The 20,600-nt window shown below is 42.4% G+C and overlaps 1 protein-coding gene across 3 annotated transcripts in view; it reads right to left on the bottom strand.

Annotated features, from left to right (window-relative positions):
- The window catches only part of lcor (ligand dependent nuclear receptor corepressor), a 74,131-nt gene extending 69,295 nt beyond the window's left edge, over window positions 1-4,836 (bottom strand). For 2 of the 3 annotated variants that reach the window (XR_010897940.1, XM_067416411.1), the window contains exon 1: window positions 4,674-4,836. Coding sequence is in view for 2 of the 3 variants with exons in the window: in XM_067416411.1 (XP_067272512.1) it covers window positions 4,674-4,770 (97 nt within the window). In the remaining variant the exon portion in view is untranslated. The remainder of the gene's footprint in view (window positions 1-4,673) is intronic. The other variant, XM_067416413.1, reaches the window with a different exon arrangement.
- Window positions 4,837-20,600: the final 15,764 nt, after the last annotated feature.

Below are 20,600 nucleotides of genomic sequence, written 5' to 3'. Positions count from 1 at the left end.
CTCATGGGAACTTCAATTTTTGTGATATCGACTTCAAATTTGGAACACAACTTGGTTAGACATATGGCTCGAATATTATAGTTATGTTTTTTTTTTGTAAAATATATATTTATATAAAATAACAAATATTTAGTACAGTAATTCAATTTTTAATTTACAGTTCATTTAAACATTTAATTTACTTTTTCATACTTTCATATTTTGCATTGCTTCAACATCTGCCGAGTGTTTTCTTTAAAACAAGACCAAACTGAGGTTCATATCCCAATGCATTCTTAATTTACAGCCATTTAAGTTTGGATAGTGCAATTTTATGTTATTCTCAAAAAAACTAATTTTTTACTTAACTTAATTTTTTACTTTTTTTTTTTTTTTAACTTTGAGAACCACTGCTGTACCCATGATGCAAAGCTGTCTAAAAGTCACCAACAAACAGGTGAAGCTCACCGGTAGAAAAAAAAATAATTACAGAAATGCATGACAAATTCGCCATAAAAATAACTAGCTTGCAAATAACAAACCATGTTTCTAAAGCAGGGTTTATGAAGGTGGATTTAAGATTGTTTAAGACCAATTCAGGCAAATGTAAGAAATAAATTGAAGGGAGCAACACACTAAAATGTCTAAGCAAGCACACAATGAGTAGGGCTTTAAAGTTCAAAAATACAGTCTCCAACAGATCTCCATTACTGTTTAATTCATTTTATAGTTTGAACATCTCTGCTCCCAAACACTATAATATGGAAATAACCTTTACTGTACCCTCTGACCAGACTGCAGAAAAGTAGCTTTGTCTTGTTTTCCAGCACAAATATCTAAAGATTCTTACATCAGGACACATTTACTGGAGAAACAACACGACTGAAGAGCAGAAATCCTGGGAAAGGGATTTATTAATAAAACGAGCACAAATATCTGACAGTGTGTTCAGAACAATTTGACTGTTATTGGTTTAAGCATAACCTCACTTCATTTTGCTCAATTTCTCAGAAAACAAGACTTTATTTCTTCATTGTGCATTTTATTAAATGTATCTTGATTTAAGGATGTTTAGGAAGGTTTTTGTGTGTATATATATATATATATATATATATATATATATATATATATATATATATATACATATATAGTTTTACTCCTTTTAATGTTTAAATTAATGCTAATTAATGTTAAAAAGCACACTGTAAAAAATTTTGGTTGGTTTTTGTTGGTTTAACTTAAAAAAGTAAGTAACCCGGTTGCCTTAAAATTTTGAGTTTATTGAAATAAAAAATTTGAGTTGATACAATGAAGGAAATTTGTTTAATAAATAGAAACTCAAAATATTATTGTATCTGAACCACATAAAAAATGTGATAAATCATGAGAATAGCACTATTTGGCATGTTTCACTACGTCGTCAGAAATAAAACACTCACAATTCCCCAATATGCTTACAAAATCTTTTAATAATATTTTAATAAAGGTTGTCGAATCTTAAAAAATTGTCATTGTATTAACTCAAAATTTTAATTTCAATGAACTCAAAATTTTAAGGCAACCAGGTTACTTTTTTTCAAAATAATTTTTTACAGTGCATGTCTAGTTTATTGAAATCATTAAACATAAAACCAATTTATTAAATGTTTAACAAAAAACCCGAACCCTATGAAAATGAATGTTTTCTCTTGTTTATACTAAACTCTGTGTTTCGTGTTTTTAGGGTGAAGTATTTACTCACATGAGGGCGAGTCAATGATGACAGCACATTCATTTTTGGGTGAACTGTCCCTTTAAGTGTCGTGATTCATCCAAAAGTTGATCAATTCCATGTCATTCCACATTATACAGTAAATTGCATTTTTACGTACTCATTTTCCACATTCCAGAAATCATAGGGCCCTAACTGAAGGCAATGCTACTGAATCTGAGCCCTTTTTAAGACCTTGTGCTGGCATGTGGGAGAGAATATTAACAACAGAGTTTGGATTTGAGAACTTTGACCCTGGAGGAAAGTTTGAGGAAATGATTTATGAAGCCTCCTAAAGTGTTATCAACGGAGCCCGAGAGTGAAGTGTGAATCAACTTTTACATACTTCTAGATTTCAGAAATATGCTGGGAGATTAATGGCTTTGCTTCCTTTTTACGTCTAAAAACGCATGATGAAGCTAAGCTCTCATTATGAATTCACTGCAAATTTTCACTAAACTAAGCCCAAATTATTTAGCCTATATTTCCTCAAAATGTACTTAGAGTTAATCTCTTATGATGGACAGAATATCTGCACAGCACAAGATATACAAGAGGAAAGTAATGCTTACAGCTTTAAACAGAGAAATTATATCACTGCAAAAAAATGCTTTTCTCATTTAGTATTTTTGTCTTGTTTCTAGCTTAAATATATATATATATATATATATATATATATATATATATATATATATATATATATATATATATATATTATATATATATATATATATATATATATATATATATATATATATATATATATATATATTAAAACAAGATGCTTTTAGTAAGTACAATTATTTATTATTATTATTACAAATTACAGTGAACTACAGTGAACTATCTGCCAGTGGGGGTGAGAAAAATAATCTCATTTCTGATTGAAATCTTGAGTCTTGTTTCAATCCCAAACAAGATTATTTTTCTTATCCCATTGGCAGATAGTTCAGCTTGTTTTAAGCAAAAACTCCTTTTGATTTTATTTTCCAGATAATATATATTCTGTAATTTGACTTATCTAGTAAAAGCATCTTGATTTAAGAGTGTTTTAGACATTTAAACTGGAAAACTGTGGATATGAAATTATTTTATAGAGCTTCTACTTTCAAAATAAAAATATGTATTTTCCAAGAAATGTCCATGATTTCCATTTCTTTTGCAAGTCTGAAAAAAAATCACCAATATTATCACGTTCTGTGACCATAGGAACCTTATTAATGGCTCACGGCCGAATATCTTTCATATTTCAGAACAGAAGAGCAAAGAATCCATCCAACATCACAGGCCTTTTGATTGGGAGTTTTTCCTCATAACACAACACAGACGTGCATCATATTATAATACATGGGAAGAGCAAAGCATTCATAGAGATCCATATATGAATTCCCATATATTCACTATATCATTGAGATATGTGACCCTGGAGCACAAAACCAGTCTTCTCACAGGTATAATAGCCAACAATACATTTAATGGCTTAAAATAATCAATTTTTCTTTGATGCCAGAAATCATAAGGATGTTAATAAAGATCCAAACGATGCTCCATGCAGATATTTGGTAAATTCCCTACTATATTAAAAAAAAATATTAGTTGTAATATGCTATGGACATTTGGACAACTTTAAAGGCGATTTCCTCAATATTTCGATTTTTTTTTGCACCCTCAGATTTACAAATAGTTGTATCTTGGCCAAATACTGTCCTATCCTAACAAACATCAATTGAAAGCTTATTTATACAGCTGTGATATATACATCTCTTTTTTTTCTATTTGTTGTAAATGTACCCTTATGACTGGTTTTGTGGTCCAGGGTCACATATCTACTTGATTTGGTTGATAGAAAGAGCGAGCATTACTCAAAAGCTGCAGTAACAGATGCCAAAAGCCACGGGTTTTCTGTCTGACATTAAAAGGGAGATTAACACAAATCTAGGGTCGAAAACGAGGAAACCTCGAGGTTCCGACTCAATAGATAATCTCTCCCAATAACATCAGATACGGCGATTTAAGGGGATTAAACATGGCTAATGAAACGTTAGATTTAACGGGGGATGGGCGGGAAAACAACATTTCCACTCATATTTTTATGAGTAAATATCAAATGGAAACGGGACTCCTGTGTTCTTAAAACCAAATAATGTTGTTATTTGCACAATATTTTGGCTACACTTGCGCGTCTGTCTTATTGCTTCAATGCGAGCAATCGATTAACACCACACAAAAAAACACATCAAAACAGACTCAAATATCAGAGCAAATATGAATCTCCAGATATTAAAACGCTCAGTACAGCCAGAATATGGCCTTGACAAGGCCGCGATAACATAAGCAATATGCGCAGTGTCATTTTCTTTGTCAACCCCCCACCTTCCCCTAAAATACAAAATTATTTTCTGACATTTCCCCATTGCAGCAATGCGCGCTCCCCCAGCGCCGATGATTTGAGGGAAGGGAGGTGACGCGCGCAGCAGCATGACAGCGGGGCGGGGACGCGCACAGCCCTCCCCCCAACCCCCAAATAATACAGTAGCCTACAATAAAACAGGGAGCGCGCACACTGGCAAAAGGAACGCGTGTGATTGGCCAGTGCACAATTCCCTCTGTACACGTAACACGCCCTGCTTACAATAAATAAACATCGCCCAAATTTTCCTAAAAAAATAATAACTGGGAGAAAGGCCGTTTGGCCATGATACTAACTATTTTACAGTGAAATAAAAACATATGCGCACTTCACGCAGACATTAATAACTAAACTCATAACTGCGATTTTTTTTAATAAGGTCCAGCGGCTGTAAGAAAAAAAAATCGTTGCGAGACAAAAAAGCCGCTTCGCTCGCTGTCAAAGGCGACAGAGTCCCCTACAGCGAATATACACACTCAGCCAACACATGAAGCTGTCCGAGACAACTCTGCATGTTAGGTTAAACGAGCTTACCTACACAGTGAATGAGTTTATGCCGCCACGAGTCAAGTTCCTGCCGAAAGCCGCGCCTCTCGATCGTGCATTGCTGCCTTCTGCACAGACTCGCCATTTTCTATCGGCCCCTCCCGCGGGCGCGCGCCTTCTGCTGGGAGCTTCCCAGAGCCGACGTCATCAGGACCCTCTCTCTCTCTCTCTCTCTCTCTCTCTCTCTCTCTCTCTCTCTCTCTCTCTCTCTCTCTCTCTCTCTCTCTCTCCTGCTGCAGCGCTCTTCCCTCCCATATCCAAATCTTATTCAGCCTATGCCGAGGCTTTATACATTTTGCATTAGCGTGAAATTATGAAAATAATTCATATGCCTTAATCGATTAAAACACGTGATGGTCTGTTATCAATTCTTGTATGATCGCTGTCGTTTATAGTGTATAATTGCATATGATGATAAGTAAAATAAAACACATTGTATTTATACTAATAATAGCCTATACTTCTAGATAATAAAATACTTTACATTACAGAAATGTCTTTGAATTATAAAGTATCTCTGAGGAATGTTTCATGCATTAATAGAGTTCAGGCAAAATTAAAATTTTGCTATTAAAGGTGCAGTGTGTAGCATGGCCGTCGGAACCATTGTGTGTGGGTGGGACAAAACCCACCAACTGTCAAGTTTTTGTACGTGTACATTATAGTCATACATTATAGTTCTCCTTTTTAATCCGATTAGAGAAGTACCACGTTTTATTTTGCCACCATACTTGATCGTTCAACTACTCGTGTAACTGTATTAAAATAGGGGAAACGTGGAGGTGTTTGGTACTTCTAACTTGATCTCTGTTTGGTTCCATAGTGAATGAACTGGGCTTATTGGGCTAAGCTAAATGCTATCAGATCGTCACCGCGCGTCAGAGAGATTAAGATCACACACTGAGACGAGAGAGGTATGTATCAACTCGTTTAAGTTAAGGGAATAACATAGTTTAATATGAAAAGGCAGTGAAGTGTCCCTTTAAACTTTCCCACACCACCACACCTGTCCCTAACTCTACCCGTATCCACCTCAATATCAGCAAAAGTGTTTTGCAATACAATATGAACACAATAAGTACATTGTACTTATTTTTAATGTAAGTACATAGTAGTTAAGGCCACCTAATACAAAGTAAGGGGCAAAGTTAGGGACAGGTATGGTGGTGTGGGTAAGTTTAAGGGTAAAGTTAGGGACAGGTGTGGTGGTGTGGGTCAGTTTAAGGGCAAAGTTAGGGACAGGTGTGGTGGTGTGGGTCAGTTTAAGGGTAAAGTTAGGGACAGGTGTGGTGGTGTGGGTCAGTTTAAGGGCAAAGTTAGGGACAGGTGTGGTGGTGTGGGTCAGTTTAAGGGTAAAGTTAGGGACAGGTGTGGTGGTGTGGGTAAGTTTAAGGGTAAAGTTAGGGACAGGTGTGGTGGTGTGGGTAAGTTTAAGGGTAAAGTTAGGGACAGGTGTGGTGGTGTGGGTAAGTTTAAGGGTAAAGTTAGGGACAGGTGTGGTGGTGTGGGTAAGTTTAAGGGTAAAGTTAGGGACAGGTGTGGTGGTGTGGGTCAGTTTAAGGGCAAAGTTATGGTCAGGTGTGGTGGTATGGGTCAGTTTAAGGGTAAAGTTAGGGACAGGTGTGGTGATGTGGGTCAGTTTAAGAGTAAAGTTAGGGGCAGGTGTGGTGGTGTGGGTCAGTTTAAGGGTAAAGTTATGGTCACGTGTGGTGGTGTGGGTAAGTTTAAGGGAAAAGTTAGGGGCAGGTGTGGTGGTGTGGGTAAGTTTAAGGGTAAAGTTAGGGTCAGGTGTGGTGGTGTGGATTAGTTTAAGGGAAAAGTTAGGGGCAGGTGTGGTGGTGTGGGTAAGTTTAAGGGTAAAGTTAGGGACAGTTGTGGTGGTGTGGGTAAGTTTAATGGTAAAGTTAGGGACAGTTGTGGTGGTGTGGGTAAGTTTAATGGTAAAGTTAGGGTCAGGTGTGGTGGTGTGGGTAAGTTTAAGGGTAAAGTTAGGGACAGTTGTGGTGGTGTGGGTAAGTTTAATGGTAAAGTTAGGGACAGGTGTGGTGGTGTGGGTAAGTTTAATGGTAAAGTTAGGGACAGGTGTGGTGGTGTGGATAAGTTTAAGGGAAAAGTTAGGGGCAGGTGTGGTGGTGTGGGTAAGTTTAAGGGTAAAGTTAGGGTCAGGTGTGGTGGTGTGGGTCAGTTTAAGGGTAAATTTAGGGTCAGGTGTGGTGGTATGGGTCAGTTTAAGGGTAAAGTTAGGGTCAGGTGTGGTGGTGTGGGTAAGTTTAATGGTAAAGTTAGGGACAGGTGTGGTGGTGTGGGTCAGTTTAATGGTAAAGTTAGGGACAGGTGTGGTGGTGTGGGTAAGTTTAATGGTAAAGTTAGGGGCAGGTGTGGTGTTGTGGGTCAGTTTAAGGGTAAAGTTAGGGACAGGTGTGGTGGTGTGGATTAGTTTAAGGGAAAAGTTAGGGACAGGTGTGGTGGTGTGGGTCAGTTTAATGGTAAAGTTAGGGACAGGTGTGGTGGTGTGGGTAAGTTTAATGGTAAAGTTAGGGGCAGGTGTGGTGGTGTGGGTCAGTTTAAGGGTAAATTTAGGGACAGGTGTGGTGGTGTGGATTAGTTTAAGGGTAAAGTTAGGGACAGGTGTGATGGTGTGGGTCAGTTTAAGGGTAAAGTTAGGGACAGGTGTGGTGGTGTGGGTCAGTTTAAGAGAAAAGTTAGGGGCAGGTGTGGTGGTGTGGGTAAGTTTAAGGGTAAAGTTAGGGGCAGGTGTGGTGGTATGGGTAAGTATAAGAGTAAAGTTAAGGACAGGTGTGGTGGTATGGGTAAGTTTAAGGGTAAAGTTAAGGACAGGTGTGGTGGTGTGGGTAAGTTTAATGGTAAAGTTAGGGACAGGTGTGTGGTGGTGTGGATTAGTTTAAGGGTAAAGTTAGGGACAGGTGTGGTGGTGTGGATTAGTTTAAGGGTAAAGTTAGGGACAGGTGTGTGGTGGTGTGGATTAGTTTAAGGGTAAAGTTAGGGACAGGTGTGGTGGTGTGGATTAGTTTAAGGGTAAAGTTAGGGACAGGTGTGTAGTGGTGTGGATTAGTTTAAGGGTAAAGTTAGGGACAGGTGTGTGGTGGTGTGGATTAGTTTAAGGGTAAAGTTAGGGACAGGTGTGGTGGTGTGGGTGAGTTTAAGGGTAAAGTTAGGGGCAGGTGTGGTGGTGTGGGTCAGTTTAAGGGTAAAGTTAGGGACAGGTGTGGTGGTGTGGGTAAGTTTAATGGTAAAGTTAGGGACAGGTGTGGTGGTGTGGGTGAGTTTAAGGGTAAAGTTAGGGACAGGTGTGGTGGTGTGGATGAGTTTAAGGGTAAAGTTAGGGACAGGTGTGATGGTTTGGGTCAGTTTATGGGTAAAGTTAGTGACAGGTGTGGTGGTGCGGGTAAGTTTAAGGGAAAAGTTGGGGCAGGTGTGGTGGTGTGGGTAAGTTTAAGGGTAAAGTTAGGGGCAGGTGTGGTGATGTGGGGAGTTTAAGGGTAAAGTTAGGGACAGGTGTCGAGCAGTGGCGGCTTGTCAATAGAGGGCGCTGGGGCGCCGCCCCCATCACAATTCCAGAAATATACATGTATACAAAAATTATATAAAAATGAAATAAAAATAAAATAGTTTACTCATATGATGTATGAGTGGGTAATTAAGAGCCTCAGCATTTAATTAAAAAAAACTATTTTATATGTTTTTTAATGTTTCATGCGGTTTCATGGGCGAGGGACGCCGGACAAATGGATGTCTATCTCAGTCCATAAATCGTCGGGCAGCATGTGACCTGAAGCTGGTCTCTAATTGGTTTCTTAAAGATTCTCCTCCGGGCGCAGGTCGCTGCGTCCCTGGCGAATCAGAATTGCATACATGTTTTTTGATCCAATCTGATTGGTTCTCGTCAACTGTCATTCAATGTTACGCTCTTGGCCACTACTGCGAGAGAGCGTTGGTGACAACGTCACTCCGACCCCGCCCGCCTAAACATTCGTAGAGATGGCAGCAGTCAAACTAAATTCTGTGATTGATTTACAAAAAAATCCTTTCACAAGGCGTTTGCTGGAAGAAAAAATAAGAATTAAAGATCTCGGACCGGACCAGCCCGATTTACAAATTCAGCAGCAGTCCAGTGATAGAGGACGAAGCTACACTCGGAGCTTCACCTGCTCTCGTTATGAGAAAAGGAGGTGGCTGACTGGATGTGACGGTAGCATTGCCCTTTTTTTGCTTTCACTGTCTCTTATTTCAAAGTAAGTGAGAAGTGTTTTTCGACTTTGAAAAGAATAAAAACTTTTCTCAGAAACACCATGACCCAGGAGAGGCTGAATGCACTTGCATTGCTCTCCATGGAAAAGAGACTTGTCACTGAGATGACTGACTTTAATCAGAGAGTAATTGAGAAATTTACTGGCCAGAAAGAAAGGAGAGCAAAATTTATGTTCAAGTAGTCAACATGCCAGTCTGTTGTTGCTACTTTTGTTTTTTCCTTTCCTTGTTCAATTATATATGGGAAATAAATATGTAAAAAGATAAAAAGTGCAGACACTGTTTTCTCTTTAATGCTTGAATTTAGTCAACATGCTTCTTGGTACTGCTTTGTATTTATTTTCCTTATTTGATTTATAAATAAGTAAAATAATTTATAAGTAATTATACTTATATATACTTATATACTTATTATTATTATTATTATAATTTATAAGTAAATTATACTTAAATTAACATAATTTTACTTAAATATACGCAATTATTCTTAAATATACGTAAATCCCCCCCCCCAAAAAAAAAAAAACCCGCGCCCCCCCCAAAAAATATATCACCAGCCGCCACTGGTGTCGAGGTATGGGTAAGTTTAAGGGTAAAGTTAGGGGCAGGTGTGGTGGCATGGGTAAGTTTAAGGGTAAAGTTAGGGGCAGGTGTGGTGGTATGGGTCAGTTTAAGGTTAAAGTTAGGGTCAGGTGTGGTGGTATGGGTAAGTTTAAGGGTAAAGTTAGGGGCAGGTGTGGTGGTATGGGTCAGTTTAAGGTTAAAGTTAGGGTCAGGTGTGGTGGTATGGGTCAGTTTAAGGTTAAAGTTAGGGGCAGGTGTGGTGGTATGGGTCAGTTTAAGGTTAAAGTTAGGGTCAGGTGTGGTGGTATGGGTAAGTTTAAGGGTAAAGTTAGGGGCAGGTGTGGTGGTGTGGGTAAGTTTAAGGGTAAAGTTAGGGACAGGTGTGGTGGTATGGGTCAGTTTAAGGTTAAAGTTAGGGGCAGGTGTGGTGATGTGGGTCAGTTTAAGGGTAAAGTTAGAGGCAGTTGTGGTGGTGTGGGTAAGTTTAATGGTAAAGTTTGGGACAGGTGTGGTGGTGTGGGTAAGTTTAAGGGTAAAGTTAGGGACAGGTGTGGTGGTGTGGGTAAGTTTAAGGGTAAAGTTAGGGACAGGTGTGGTGGTGTGGGTCAGTTTAAGGATAAAGTTAGGGACAGGTGTGATGGTGTGGGTAAGTTTAAGGGTAAAGTTAGGGACAGGTGTGGTGGTGTGGGTCAGTTAAGGGTAAAGTTAGGGACAGGTGTGATGGTGTGGGTAAGTTTAAGGGTAAAGTTAGGGACAGGTGTGGTGGTGTGGGTAAGTTTAAGGGTAAAGTTAGAGACAGGTGTGGTGATGTGGATAAGTTTAAGGGTAAAGTTGGGGCAGGTGTGGTGTATGGGTAAGTTTAAGGGTAAAGTTAGGGGCAGGTGTGGTGGTGTGGGTAAGTTTAAGGGTAAAGTTAGGGACAGGTGTGGTGGTGTGGGTAAGTTTAAGGGTAAAGTTAGGGACAGGTGTGGTGGTGTGGGTCAGTTTAAGGATAAAGTTAGGGACAGGTGTGATGGTGTGGGTAAGTTTAAGGGTAAAGTTAGGGACAGGTGTGGTGGTGTGGGTCAGTTAAGGGTAAAGTTAGGGACAGGTGTGATGGTGTGGGTAAGTTTAAGGGTAAAGTTAGGGACAGGTGTGGTGGTGTGGGTAAGTTTAAGGGTAAAGTTAGAGACAGGTGTGGTGGTATAGGTAAGTTTAAGGGTAAAGTTAGGGGCAGTTGTGGTGGTATGGGTAAGTTTAAGGGTAAAGTTAGGGGCAGGTGTGGTGGTGTGGGTAAGTTTAAGGGTAAAGTTAGGGGCAGGTGTGGTGATGTGGGTGAGTTTAAGGGTAAAGTTAGGGACAGGTGTCGAGGTATGGGTAAGTTTAAGGGTAAAGTTAGGGGCAGGTGTGGTGGCATGGGTAAGTTTAAGGGTAAAGTTAGGGGCAGGTGTGGTGGTATGGGTCAGTTTAAGGTTAAAGTTAGGGGCAGGTGTGGTGGTGTGAGTAAGTTTAAGGGTTAAGTTAGGGACAGGTGTGGTGGTATGGGTAAGTTTAAGGGTAAAGTTAGGGGCAGGTGTGGTGGTGTGGGTAAGTTTAAGGGTAAAGTTAAGGACAGGTGTGGTGGTATGGGTCAGTTTAAGGTTAAAGTTAGGGGCAGGTGTGGTGGTGTGGGTAAGTTAAGGGGTAAAGTTAGGGACAGGTGTGGTGGTGTGGGTCAGTTTAAGGGTAAAGTTAGGGACAGGTGTGATGGTGTGGGTCAGTTTAAGGGTAGAGTTAGGGGCAGGTGTGGTGCTGTGGGTCAGTTTAAGGGTAAAGTTAGGGACAGGTGTGGTGGTGTGGGTCAGTTTAAGGGTAAAGTTAGAGGCAGTTGTGGTGGTGTGGGTAAGTTTAATGGTAAAGTTTGGGACAGGTGTGGTGGTGTGGGTAAGTTTAAGGGTAAAGTTAGGGGCAGGTGTGGTGGTGTGGGTAAGTTTAAGGGTAAAGTTAGGGACAGGTGTGGTGGTGTGGGTAAGTTTAAGGGTAAAGTTAGGGACAGGTGTGGTGGTGTGGGTCAGTTTAAGGATAAAGTTAGGGACAGGTGTGGTGATGTGGGTAAGTTTAAGGGTAAAGTTGGGGCAGGTGTGGTGGTATGGGTAAGTTTAAGGGTAAAGTTAGGGGCAGGTGTGGTGGTATGGGTAAGTTTAAGGGTAAGGTTAGGGGCAGGTGTGGTGGTATGGGTAAGTTTAAGGGTAAAGTTAGGGGCAGGTGTGGTGGTATAGGTAAGTTTAAGGGTAAAGTTAGGGGCAGTTGTGGTGGTATGGGTAAGTTTAAGGGTAAAGTTAGGGGCAGGTGTGGTGGTGTGGGTAAGTTTAAGGGTAAAGTTAGGGGCCGGTGTGGTGGTGCGGGTCAGTTTAAGGGTAAAGTTAGGGTCAGGTGTGGTGGTGTGGGTAAGTTTAAGGGTAAAGTTAGGGGCAGGTGTGGTGATGTGGGTAAGTTTAATGGTAAAGTTAGGGTCAGGTGTGGTGGTGTGGGTAAGTTTAATGGTAAAGTTAGGGGCAGATGTGGTGGTATGGGTAAGTTTAAGGGTAAAGTTAGGGTTAGGTGTGGTGGTGTGGGTCAGTTTAAGGGTAAAGTTAGGGGCAGGTGTGGTGGTGTGGGAAAGTTTAAGGGTAAAGTTAGGGACAGGTGTGGTGGTGTGGGTCAGTTTAAGGGTAAAGTTAGGGACAGGTGTGGTGGTGTGGGTCAGTTTAAGGGTAAAGTTAGGGACAGGTGTGGTGGTGTGGGTCAGTTTAAGTGTAAAGTTAGGGACAGGTGTGGTGGTGTGGGTCAGTTTAAGGGTAAAGTTAGGGACAGGTGTGATGGTGTGGGTCAGTTTAAGGGTAAAGTTAGAGGCAGTTGTGGTGGTGTGGGTAAGTTTAATGGTAAAGTTTGGGACAGGTGTGGTGGTGTGGGTAAGTTTAAGGGTAAAGTTAGGGACAGGTGTGGTGGTGTGGGTAAGTTTAAGGGTAAAGTTAGGGACAGTTGTGGTGGTGTGGGTCAGTTTAAGGATAAAGTTAGGGACAGGTGTGATGGTGTGGGTAAGTTTAAGGGTAAAGTTAGGGACAGGTGTGGTGGTGTGGGTCAGTTAAGGGTAAAGTTAGGGACAGGTGTGGTGATGTGGATAAGTTTAAGGGTAAAGTTGGGGTAGGTGTGGTGGTATGGGTAAGTTTAAGGGTAAAGTTAGGGGCAGGTGTGGTGGTATGGGTAAGTTTAATGGTAAAGTTAGGGGCAGGTGTGGTGTTGTGGGTCAGTTTAAGGGTAAAGTTAGGGACAGGTGTGGTGGTGTGGATTAGTTTAAGGGAAAAGTTAGGGACAGGTGTGGTGGTGTGGGTCAGTTTAATGGTAAAGTTAGGGACAGGTGTGGTGGTGTGGGTAAGTTTAATGGTAAAGTTAGGGGCAGGTGTGGTGGTGTGGGTCAGTTTAAGGGTAAATTTAGGGACAGGTGTGGTGGTGTGGATTAGTTTAAGGGTAAAGTTAGGGACAGGTGTGATGGTGTGGGTCAGTTTAAGGGTAAAGTTAGGGACAGGTGTGGTGGTGTGGGTCAGTTTAAGAGAAAAGTTAGGGGCAGGTGTGGTGGTGTGGGTAAGTTTAAGGGTAAAGTTAGGGGCAGGTGTGGTGGTATGGGTAAGTATAAGAGTAAAGTTAAGGACAGGTGTGGTGGTATGGGTAAGTTTAAGGGTAAAGTTAGAGACAGGTGTGGTGGTGTGGGTAAGTTTAATGGTAAAGTTAGGGACAGGTGTGTGGTGGTGTGGATTAGTTTAAGGGTAAAGTTAGGGACAGGTGTGGTGGTGTGGATTAGTTTAAGGGTAAAGTTAGGGACAGGTGTGTGGTGGTGTGGATTAGTTTAAGGGTAAAGTTAGGGACAGGTGTGGTGGTGTGGATTAGTTTAAGGGTAAAGTTAGGGACAGGTGTGTAGTGGTGTGGATTAGTTTAAGGGTAAAGTTAGGGACAGGTGTGTGGTGGTGTGGATTAGTTTAAGGGTAAAGTTAGGGACAGGTGTGGTGGTGTGGGTGAGTTTAAGGGTAAAGTTAGGGGCAGGTGTGGTGGTGTGGGTCAGTTTAAGGGTAAAGTTAGGGACAGGTGTGGTGGTGTGGGTAAGTTTAATGGTAAAGTTAGGGACAGGTGTGGTGGTGTGGGTGAGTTTAAGGGTAAAGTTAGGGACAGGTGTGGTGGTGTGGATGAGTTTAAGGGTAAAGTTAGGGACAGGTGTGATGGTTTGGGTCAGTTTATGGGTAAAGTTAGTGACAGGTGTGGTGGTGCGGGTAAGTTTAAGGGAAAAGTTGGGGCAGGTGTGGTGGTGTGGGTAAGTTTAAGGGTAAAGTTAGGGGCAGGTGTGGTGATGTGGGGAGTTTAAGGGTAAAGTTAGGGACAGGTGTCGAGCAGTGGCGGCTTGTCAATAGAGGGCGCTGGGGCGCCGCCCCCATCACAATTCCAGAAATATACATGTATACAAAAATTATATAAAAATGAAATAAAAATAAAATAGTTTACTCATATGATGTATGAGTGGGTAATTAAGAGCCTCAGCATTTAATTAAAAAAAACTATTTTATATGTTTTTTAATGTTTCATGCGGTTTCATGGGCGAGGGACGCCGGACAAATGGATGTCTATCTCAGTCCATAAATCGTCGGGCAGCATGTGACCTGAAGCTGGTCTCTAATTGGTTTCTTAAAGATTCTCCTCCGGGCGCAGGTCGCTGCGTCCCTGGCGAATCAGAATTGCATACATGTTTTTTGATCCAATCTGATTGGTTCTCGTCAACTGTCATTCAATGTTACGCTCTTGGCCACTACTGCGAGAGAGCGTTGGTGACAACGTCACTCCGACCCCGCCCGCCTAAACATTCGTAGAGATGGCAGCAGTCAAACTAAATTCTGTGATTGATTTACAAAAAAATCCTTTCACAAGGCGTTTGCTGGAAGAAAAAATAAGAATTAAAGATCTCGGACCGGACCAGCCCGATTTACAAATTCAGCAGCAGTCCAGTGATAGAGGACGAAGCTACACTCGGAGCTTCACCTGCTCTCGTTATGAGAAAAGGAGGTGGCTGACTGGATGTGACGGTAGCATTGCCCTTTTTTTGCTTTCACTGTCTCTTATTTCAAAGTAAGTGAGAAGTGTTTTTCGACTTTGAAAAGAATAAAAACTTTTCTCAGAAACACCATGACCCAGGAGAGGCTGAATGCACTTGCATTGCTCTCCATGGAAAAGAGACTTGTCACTGAGATGACTGACTTTAATCAGAGAGTAATTGAGAAATTTACTGGCCAGAAAGAAAGGAGAGCAAAATTTATGTTCAAGTAGTCAACATGCCAGTCTGTTGTTGCTACTTTTGTTTTTTCCTTTCCTTGTTCAATTATATATGGGAAATAAATATGTAAAAAGATAAAAAGTGCAGACACTGTTTTCTCTTTAATGCTTGAATTTAGTCAACATGCTTCTTGGTACTGCTTTGTATTTATTTTCCTTATTTGATTTATAAATAAGTAAAATAATTTATAAGTAATTATACTTATATATACTTATATACTTATTATTATTATTATTATAATTTATAAGTAAATTATACTTAAATTAACATAATTTTACTTAAATATACGCAATTATTCTTAAATATACGTAAATCCCCCCCCCCCCCAAAAAAAAAAAACCCGCGCCCCCCCCAAAAAATATATCACCAGCCGCCACTGGTGTCGAGGTATGGGTAAGTTTAAGGGTAAAGTTAGGGGCAGGTGTGGTGGCATGGGTAAGTTTAAGGGTAAAGTTAGGGGCAGGTGTGGTGGTATGGGTCAGTTTAAGGTTAAAGTTAGGGTCAGGTGTGGTGGTATGGGTAAGTTTAAGGGTAAAGTTAGGGGCAGGTGTGGTGGTATGGGTCAGTTTAAGGTTAAAGTTAGGGTCAGGTGTGGTGGTATGGGTCAGTTTAAGGTTAAAGTTAGGGGCAGGTGTGGTGGTATGGGTCAGTTTAAGGTTAAAGTTAGGGTCAGGTGTGGTGGTATGGGTAAGTTTAAGGGTAAAGTTAGGGGCAGGTGTGGTGGTGTGGGTAAGTTTAAGGGTAAAGTTAGGGACAGGTGTGGTGGTATGGGTCAGTTTAAGGTTAAAGTTAGGGGCAGGTGTGGTGATGTGGGTCAGTTTAAGGGTAAAGTTAGAGGCAGTTGTGGTGGTGTGGGTAAGTTTAATGGTAAAGTTTGGGACAGGTGTGGTGGTGTGGGTAAGTTTAAGGGTAAAGTTAGGGACAGGTGTGGTGGTGTGGGTAAGTTTAAGGGTAAAGTTAGGGACAGGTGTGGTGGTGTGGGTCAGTTTAAGGATAAAGTTAGGGACAGGTGTGATGGTGTGGGTAAGTTTAAGGGTAAAGTTAGGGACAGGTGTGGTGGTGTGGGTCAGTTAAGGGTAAAGTTAGGGACAGGTGTGATGGTGTGGGTAAGTTTAAGGGTAAAGTTAGGGACAGGTGTGGTGGTGTGGGTAAGTTTAAGGGTAAAGTTAGAGACAGGTGTGGTGATGTGGATAAGTTTAAGGGTAAAGTTGGGGCAGGTGTGGTGTATGGGTAAGTTTAAGGGTAAAGTTAGGGGCAGGTGTGGTGGTGTGGGTAAGTTTAAGGGTAAAGTTAGGGACAGGTGTGGTGGTGTGGGTAAGTTTAAGGGTAAAGTTAGGGACAGGTGTGGTGGTGTGGGTCAGTTTAAGGATAAAGTTAGGGACAGGTGTGATGGTGTGGGTAAGTTTAAGGGTAAAGTTAGGGACAGGTGTGGTGGTGTGGGTCAGTTAAGGGTAAAGTTAGGGACAGGTGTGATGGTGTGGGTAAGTTTAAGGGTAAAGTTAGGGACAGGTGTGGTGGTGTGGGTAAGTTTAAGGGTAAAGTTAGAGACAGGTGTGGTGGTATAGGTAAGTTTAAGGGTAAAGTTAGGGGCAGTTGTGGTGGTATGGGTAAGTTTAAGGGTAAAGTTAGGGGCAGGTGTGGTGGTGTGGGTAAGTTTAAGGGTAAAGTTAGGGGCAGGTGTGGTGATGTGGGTGAGTTTAAGGGTAAAGTTAGGGACAGGTGTCGAGGTATGGGTAAGTTTAAGGGTAAAGTTAGGGGCAGGTGTGGTGGCATGGGTAAGTTTAAGGGTAAAGTTAGGGGCAGGTGTGGTGGTATGGGTCAGTTTAAGGTTAAAGTTAGGGGCAGGTGTGGTGGTGTGAGTAAGTTTAAGGGTTAAGTTAGGGACAGGTGTGGTGGTATGGGTAAGTTTAAGGGTAAAGTTAGGGGCAGGTGTGGTGGTGTGGGTAAGTTTAAGGGTAAAGTTAAGGACAGGTGTGGTGGTATGGGTCAGTTTAAGGTTAAAGTTAGGGGCAGGTGTGGTGGTGTGGGTAAGTTAAGGGGTAAAGTTAGGGACAGGTGTGGTGGTGTGGGTCAGTTTAAGGGTAAAGTTAGGGACAGGTGTGATGGTGTGGGTCAGTTTAAGGGTAGAGTTAGGGGCAGGTGTGGTGCTGTGGGTCAGTTTAAGGGTAAAGTTAGGGACAGGTGTGGTGGTGTGGGTCAGTTTAAGGGTAAAGTTAGAGGCAGTTGTGGTGGTGTGGGTAAGTTTAATGGTAAAGTTTGGGACAGGTGTGGTGGTGTGGGTAAGTTTAAGGGTAAAGTTAGGGGCAGGTGTGGTGGTGTGGGTAAGTTTAAGGGTAAAGTTAGGGACAGGTGTGGTGGTGTGGGTAAGTTTAAGGGTAAAGTTAGGGACAGGTGTGGTGGTGTGGGTCAGTTTAAGGATAAAGTTAGGGACAGGTGTGGTGATGTGGGTAAGTTTAAGGGTAAAGTTGGGGCAGGTGTGGTGGTATGGGTAAGTTTAAGGGTAAAGTTAGGGGCAGGTGTGGTGGTATGGGTAAGTTTAAGGGTAAGGTTAGGGGCAGGTGTGGTGGTATGGGTAAGTTTAAGGGTAAAGTTAGGGGCAGGTGTGGTGGTATAGGTAAGTTTAAGGGTAAAGTTAGGGGCAGTTGTGGTGGTATGGGTAAGTTTAAGGGTAAAGTTAGGGGCAGGTGTGGTGGTGTGGGTAAGTTTAAGGGTAAAGTTAGGGGCCGGTGTGGTGGTGCGGGTCAGTTTAAGGGTAAAGTTAGGGTCAGGTGTGGTGGTGTGGGTAAGTTTAAGGGTAAAGTTAGGGGCAGGTGTGGTGATGTGGGTAAGTTTAATGGTAAAGTTAGGGTCAGGTGTGGTGGTGTGGGTAAGTTTAATGGTAAAGTTAGGGGCAGATGTGGTGGTATGGGTAAGTTTAAGGGTAAAGTTAGGGTTAGGTGTGGTGGTGTGGGTCAGTTTAAGGGTAAAGTTAGGGGCAGGTGTGGTGGTGTGGGAAAGTTTAAGGGTAAAGTTAGGGACAGGTGTGGTGGTGTGGGTCAGTTTAAGGGTAAAGTTAGGGACAGGTGTGGTGGTGTGGGTCAGTTTAAGGGTAAAGTTAGGGACAGGTGTGGTGGTGTGGGTCAGTTTAAGTGTAAAGTTAGGGACAGGTGTGGTGGTGTGGGTCAGTTTAAGGGTAAAGTTAGGGACAGGTGTGATGGTGTGGGTCAGTTTAAGGGTAAAGTTAGAGGCAGTTGTGGTGGTGTGGGTAAGTTTAATGGTAAAGTTTGGGACAGGTGTGGTGGTGTGGGTAAGTTTAAGGGTAAAGTTAGGGACAGGTGTGGTGGTGTGGGTAAGTTTAAGGGTAAAGTTAGGGACAGTTGTGGTGGTGTGGGTCAGTTTAAGGATAAAGTTAGGGACAGGTGTGATGGTGTGGGTAAGTTTAAGGGTAAAGTTAGGGACAGGTGTGGTGGTGTGGGTCAGTTAAGGGTAAAGTTAGGGACAGGTGTGGTGATGTGGATAAGTTTAAGGGTAAAGTTGGGGTAGGTGTGGTGGTATGGGTAAGTTTAAGGGTAAAGTTAGGGGCAGGTGTGGTGGTATGGGTAAGTTTAAGGGTAAAGTTAGGGGCAGGTGTGGTGGTATGGGTAAGTTTAAGGGTAAAGTTAGGGGCAGGTGTGGTGGTATAGGTAAGTTTAAGGGTAAAGTTAGGGGCAGTTGTGGTGGTATGAGTAAGTTTAAGGGTAAAGTTAAGGACAGGTGTGGTGGTGTGGGTCAGTTTAAGGGTAAAGTTAGAGGCAGTTGTGGTGGTGTGGGTAAGTTTAATGGTAAAGTTTGGGACAGGTGTGGTGGTGTGGGTAAGTTTAAGGGTAAAGTTAGGGGCAGGTGTGGTGGTATGGGTAAGTTTAAGGGTAAAGTTAGGGACAGGTGTGGTGGTGTGGGTAAGTTTAAGGGTAAAGTTAGGGACAGGTGTGGTGGTGTGGGTCAGTTTAAGGATAAAGTTAGGGACAGGTGTGATGGTGTGGGTAAGTTTAAGGGTAAAGTTAGGGACAGGTGTGGTGGTGTGGGTCAGTTAAGGGTAAAGTTAGGGACAGGTGTGATGGTGTGGGTAAGTTTAAGGGTAAAGTTAGGGACAGGTGTGGTGGTGTGGGTAAGTTTAAGGGTAAAGTTAGAGACAGGTGTGGTGATGTGGGTAAGTTTAAGGGTAAAGTTGGGGCAGGTGTGGTGGTATGGGTAAGTTTAAGGGTAAAGTTAGGGGCAGGCGTGGTGGTATGGGTAAGTTTAAGGGTAAAGTTAGGGGCAGGTGTGGTGGTATGGGTAAGTTTAAGGGTAAAGTTAGGGGCAGGTGTGGTGGTATAGGTAAGTTTAAGGGTAAAGTTAGGGGCAGTTGTGGTGGTATGGGTAAGTTTAAGGGTAAAGTTAGGGGCAGGTGTGGTGGTGTGGGTAAGTTTAAGGGTAAAGTTAGGGGCAGGTGTGGTGGTGCGGGTTAGTTTAAGGGTAAAGTTAGGGTCAGGTGTGGTGGTATGGGTAAGTTTAAGGGTAAAGTTAGGGTTAGGTGTGGTGGTGTGGGTCAGTTTAAGGGTAAAGTTAGGGGCAGGTGTGGTGGTGTGGGTAAGTTTAAGGGTAAAGTTAGGGACAGGTGTGGTGGTGTGGGTCAGTTTAAGGGTAAAGTTAGGGACAGGTGTGGTGGTGTGGGTCAGTTTAAGGGTAAAGTTAGGGACAGGTGTGGTGGTGTGGGTCAGTTTAAGTGTAAAGTTAGGGACAGGTGTGGTGGTGTGGGTCAGTTTAAGGGTAAAGTTAGGGACAGGTGTGATGGTGTGGGTCAGTTTAAGGGTAAAGTTAGAGGCAGTTGTGGTGGTGTGGGTAAGTTTAATGGTAAAGTTTGGGACAGGTGTGGTGGTGTGGGTAAGTTTAAGGGTAAAGTTAGGGACAGGTGTGGTGGTGTGGGTAAGTTTAAGGGTAAAGTTAGGGACAGGTGTGGTGGTGTGGGTCAGTTTAAGGATAAAGTTAGGGACAGGTGTGATGGTGTGGGTAAGTTTAAGGGTAAAGTTAGGGACAGGTGTGGTGGTGTGGGTCAGTTAAGGGTAAAGTTAGGGACAGGTGTGATGGTGTGGGTCAGTTTAAGGGTAAAGTTAGAGGCAGTTGTGGTGGTGTGGGTAAGTTTAATGGTAAAGTTTGGGACAGGTGTGGTGGTGTGGGTAAGTTTAAGGGTAAAGTTAGGGGCAGGTGTGGTGGTGTGGGTAAGTTTAAGGGTAAAGTTAGGGACAGGTGTGGTGGTGTGGGTAAGTTTAAGGGTAAAGTTAGGGACAGGTGTGGTGGTGTGGGTCAGTTTAAGGATAAAGTTAGGGACAGGTGTGATGGTGTGGGTAAGTTTAAGGGTAAAGTTAGGGACAGGTGTGGTGGTGTGGGTCAGTTAAGGGTAAAGTTAGGGACAGGTGTGATGGTGTGGGTAAGTTTAAGGGTAAAGTTAGGGACAGGTGTGGTGGTGTGGGTAAGTTTAAGGGTAAAGTTAGAGACAGGTGTGGTGATGTGGGTAAGTTTAAGGGTAAAGTTGGGGCAGGTGTGGTGGTATGGGTAAGTTTAAGGGTAAAGTTAGGGGCAGGTGTGGTGGTATGGGTAAGTTTAAGGGTAAAGTTAGGGGCAGGTGTGGTGGTATGGGTAAGTTTAAGGGTAAAGTTAGGGGCAGGTGTGGTGGTATAGGTAAGTTTAAGGGTAAAGTTAGGGGCAGTTGTGGTGGTATGGGTAAGTTTAAGGGTAAAGTTAGGGGCAGGTGTGGTGGTGTGGGTAAGTTTAAGGGT

Source organism: Pseudorasbora parva, chromosome 14, assembly GCF_024679245.1.
Source record: "Pseudorasbora parva isolate DD20220531a chromosome 14, ASM2467924v1, whole genome shotgun sequence".
Classification (NCBI taxonomy): Eukaryota; Metazoa; Chordata; class Actinopteri; order Cypriniformes; family Gobionidae; genus Pseudorasbora; species Pseudorasbora parva.
The sequence above is the reverse complement of the archived record's forward strand: the minus strand, read 5'-3'. Positions and strand labels throughout refer to the sequence as shown.